Source organism: Salvia hispanica, chromosome 2, assembly GCF_023119035.1.
Source record: "Salvia hispanica cultivar TCC Black 2014 chromosome 2, UniMelb_Shisp_WGS_1.0, whole genome shotgun sequence".
Taxonomy (NCBI): Eukaryota; Viridiplantae; Streptophyta; class Magnoliopsida; order Lamiales; family Lamiaceae; genus Salvia; species Salvia hispanica.
This window is the reverse complement of record NC_062966.1, coordinates 36,027,151-36,031,983: the sequence shown is the minus strand read 5'-3', so window position 1 is coordinate 36,031,983 and position 4,833 is coordinate 36,027,151. Positions and strand designations below refer to the sequence as shown.

The 4,833-nt window shown below is 36.9% G+C and overlaps 1 protein-coding gene across 1 annotated transcript; it reads left to right on the top strand.

Moving 5' to 3' along the window:
• Positions 1–1,443: 1,443 nt before the first annotated feature.
• LOC125206887 (allantoate deiminase 2) lies at positions 1,444–4,630 on the top strand (the record flags this gene model as incomplete). The annotated part of the gene is made up of 12 exons (XM_048106103.1): positions 1,444–1,567; positions 2,206–2,276; positions 2,480–2,583; positions 2,653–2,737; positions 2,851–2,967; positions 3,097–3,206; positions 3,279–3,384; positions 3,461–3,547; positions 3,622–3,864; positions 3,957–4,082; positions 4,170–4,331; positions 4,424–4,630. Coding segments are annotated over 12 exons (1,458 nt in total), but the record flags the coding sequence as incomplete, so codon positions are not given.
• Positions 4,631–4,833: the final 203 nt, after the last annotated feature.

Below are 4,833 nucleotides of genomic sequence, written 5' to 3'. Positions count from 1 at the left end.
TCTTATACTCTTTATCTAATCGAACCGAATATAATAAATAATATATTCAGGACACTTGCCCGCAGGAACTTAGCGCAGTTGATTTCGGAGGAGCAGATATTGCTGCGATATATTCGGGACACACTTAATAGAAAAGGCATTTGTGAATTCCAAACTCCAATGAATATGCAATATTTTATTGACAAACCATGGTTTAGTTAGGGCACGTGACCGGTGTAATTTGGCTTACACCTAGGAATCATGAATGAGATAGAATAATGGAATAATTATTAGTGGAGTGACAATGATTTCCATGTAATTTGTTTTTATGAGTATGACGAATTCCATAATTTTTTTGTTAAATCAAACAAATTGCACATTTGCGTGAGGCGAGTGGGGCCCATCCCCCCATCGCTTTCTTGTTTATTCATCTCGCGATACTGAATCTTGTGGACACTGCATGTCTCATCTTAATGCGTAACAGACAATTATGACCATACAACCTTTTAAAACATTTAAATATAAATAAAATTCATGTTCGTTGAAATAATCACTATTAAAAATAAATTTATACTAGTTCTAAACTGATTGAGGAGTACTACTAGTTTACGGATGAACCAAAATAACCAAAAATTGAACAATATTGTTAGTTAAAAAACTTGATAAAATATTAAAACGTTGATTTTGAAAATTTGGTACTTTTATAACATTTTTATAATTTAAAAAAAAATCAGATAAACTATAAATCAAGTAAATGTCCTGCAATTTTAAAAATCAACCATACTATATATAAATCATAAAATTTAAACTCGTTTGCAATTATTCTCTCCGTCCCGCTTTAGCAGTCCTATTGATTTTTCTGTCTTATTTTTTAAAAAATGATAAAAAATAGTTAAAAAGGAGAAATAGTAAATTAAGAGAGAGAATAATATAGAGAAGAGTCTTATCTACATTATTGTCTCTCTTACTTTACCATTTCTCTATTTAAACTATACTATTTTTTATCATTTTTTTAAAAAAATGGCAGAAAAGTCAATGTGACTGCTAAAGCGAGACAAAAGAGGGTATTTCATAATAAAAAAACTATATATTGCTTACATACAATATATATTATTTTATTTTTAATCAAATAAAAGTGTTTATTTTTATCGACTTCATTTAACTGATCGACATTCATTTATGATTTTTCAAATACAAATCCTACAAAGTTGGCAACAATCAGATAACAAAACAAAAATACAGTAACCAAATCTAAATTGAAAATAAATAAACTAAATACGAATTTCGAGGTAAATATTATTTTAATAAATTAAGAGTAAAAAAATGGGGAGCTGAGTATCAGCGGGTGGGCCCAACAGAGGCACACAGTCACGAGGCAGGGACGAAGCAGCCACAATCGATGGCCGCCATGACCTCACAATTCTACCACCTTTATATTTAGATTCAATCCATTTCCGTGATTAAACTTTCTGCTTCTTCTTCTGCTTCTGCGCTGCGTCTATTTCAATGGCGCCGATTCCGCATCTCTCCGTTTCGATTTCCTCTCTCTTCCTGCTTCTACTAACTGCCTGCACAAACGGATTTTCTGGTAATCATTTCTGCTTCTTCTCTCTTCTGATTCATAATCAACGAGTTATGGTGATTTAATTGGACTGTGAAATTGGTAGCTTGTTGATTTGTTTACTTTACCTTTTTTAATTAAATGTTTTGTGAATCGGCGCATTTGAGATTTTAGAGTTGGATAGCTGGAGATTATGGATTGGATTTGGAATAAGATTACTATATTTATACTAGAGCTCGACTGTTTCACTTTGGTATAATAATTTTATTGCCTTTTCTGGAGAAATTTTGACTAGGTAGAAATATTTATTTATTTCTTGTCACTGTCGTTCTATTTATCATGCTTGTTCTTGAGCTTGATGAAGTCAAGAGATCTCAGTTGTTATGAATAATATATTGTAGATATGTAGAGTTAATTCTTGTCTCTCATCCTCGTGTTTTATTCGGAACAATAGATAAGGCTGTGGTCATTTTCAAAAAAGTTAGTATTAATTTATATTTTTTCAAAGTGTTGAACTTGAATTTCAGTTCTTTAGCAATCAAATAATGTATGGATGCAATTCAATGGCACTTAATAATCTGACTTTGGAGTGTTGCCATTGTAGTGAAGTTGCAATTATTTGGGACATATTGGATCATCATGTATTTTATGTGTTGAATTTGCAGAAGAGAAGAACCTTTTGCATTCGGAAATACTAAAGGATGAGGCAGTGGCAAGACTCTTTGAGCTTGGAAAGGTACAAATTTGAACTTTCGTATATGAGCAGTTGAAAATGAAAAGTTAAATTGTGATATGAATATGTTATGCTTTTCGTTGATCTCTGCTCAGCGAATAGTCTCCTGAGTTAGTTGCAGGATTTGTGTCTCTTTCACTATATAAGAGTGTGTATTTGGATATGGAATATGTTAACGGAGTAGCTGGTGAATTTTGGCCTTGTAGGTGAGTGATTCGAAAGATTTTCTTGAGAGGACTTTCCAGTCTGCAGCTTCTGTAAGAGCAGGAAACCTTATCAGGAGATGGATGGAGGATGCGGGATTGCAGACGTAAGCAGTCAGAAACCTTCTTGTTCTGTTTCCGTGATGTCTCTTGACCTTTGTATTTCCTTTATCTAGGTGGGTGGACCAAATGGGGAATGTGCATGGTCGGCATGAAGGGCTAAATCCAAGAGAGAAAGCTCTGTTAATTGGCTCTCATTTGGTAAAGCGACCATTCACTTGACACTCTTTGATAGAATATAATTTGATGAATGTAAGAGTTATTTTTAATCTTTGAAAGATATTGAGTGGAGTAGATTGCTTTATCTCATATAGGATACGGTTATTGATGCTGGAATGTTCGATGGAGCGCTGGGAATCATCACTGCATTGTCTGCATTGAAAGTGTTGAAAATCAGAGGAATGCTTGGAAGCCTAAAACGCCCGGTGGAGGTAACAAGATTTTTGTTGGATTGGAACTTCTGAGCATCTAGGCTGTTACTAGTTTACATAGAGAGCTGCAGTTTTACAGTGTGAGGACTGTGTCCAAGTGTTCATTGTTTTTTATCGTTACTTTTTCAGGTTATTGCGTTCAGCGACGAGGAAGGAGTTAGGTTTCAGTCTACCTTCTTAGGAAGTGCAGTCATTGCTGGTGTATTACCCGTTTCAACGCTGCATGTGCACGATGAAAGGTTGGTGTCACTAGCTGAAGAAGTTAGTTTGATAGAATCTCGGAATTCTCTAACCATATATGACACTTCCAGTGGTGTAACAGTGCAAGGTGCGTTGAAAATGAACTCCATTGATATCTCCGAGGAGAATCTCTTGCAACTCAAGTTCGACCCCGAATCTGTGTATGGCTATGTCGAGGTATACAATCGAGAGCAAGCGGGATTCAAGAGTCCATTTATGTAGACATGTAGCTGATATATCTTCTGCTTTGTAGGTTCATATTGAACAGGGGCCGGTTCTTGAGAACGTCGGCCTTCCTCTTGGTTTGGTGAAAGGCATTGCAGGGCAGACACGGTTGAAGGTAATGAGGCTTTTTTTACAAAAGCATGTTATTCGTTTGATATCCTTTTTATATGTAGTCTTCGTGATTTGCAGGTGACGGTGAAAGGTACACAAGGGCATGCTGGCACGGTCCCTATGAAAATGAGACGGGATCCTATGGCTGGAGCTGCTGAACTGATTGTATTGCTCGAGAGTCTCTGTAATCAACCCGAGAGCTTTTTATCCTACGACGGTCAGTGTGCATCATCAGCAGCACAATCGCTAGCAGGATCGCTCGTTTGTACTGTTGGCGAGATCTCAACCTGGCCAAGCGCAAGCAACGTGATTCCCGGCCAGGCAAGTCGACAACGAGCTGAAACTTTGCTGTTTCCACTGCTACAGCCATTGACATGAGTTTAAGAGTTATAGTCTTTGTTCATTCAAGACAGGTGACCTTCACAGTTGACATACGGGCAATGGACGATCTAGGAAGAGAAGCAATTATATACGAGTTTTCCAACAGAATTCACGAAATATGTGACAAGCGTTCGGTTTTGTGTCTCGTTGAACGGAAGGTTCGATTTTTTGCCCCCCCAATCTTTATCATACTTGTATGCCTAGAAGCAATTTTGTTGCTCATTTGGAGTTTTGGAAACTTTCAGCACGATGCTGATGCAGTGGCATGCGACGCTGAGTTGAGCTCGAAGCTCAGGTCCGCAGCCTATGCTGCTGTCAGACCATTGAGTGGGGACGAGCCAGACGACTTGCCCGTGTTGATGAGTGGAGCAGGGCACGATGCTATGGCCATGTCTCATCTAACTAAGGTGTTATGATTTCTTAGTTATATAGTTATTCTTTTTAAATGTATGTTTGATTGCTTGTTTTGTCGTTTGACGATTTGGTGGTTGTTTGGTAGGTTGCGATGTTGTTTGTGCGTTGCCGTGGCGGCGTTAGTCATTCTCCGGCGGAGCATGTGTTGGACGACGATGTTTGGGCTGCCGGAATGGCGCTCCTTGCATTTCTGGAGAGTCTTGTGTAAATAAATAAAATTATTCATGTATTATTAGAATTCAAATGTGATTAATTGTCAGTGGAAATGTTAACGATAGTTAACTTCATAAAATGAAATTGAAAATAAAAAAATTTGAAAATGGCTTCGTTAAATTATTAAATTTCGGAGACTTGCACCGCATGTCTTCACGGTTACCAATAATACTAAAATTTTCTCCCACAAAATTGGATTATTGTTTGTAAAGAAAACTCTAGGATGAAAATCTAGGATCATCTTTAAAATAGACATTTACGTATGTATCAATAGAAATATCT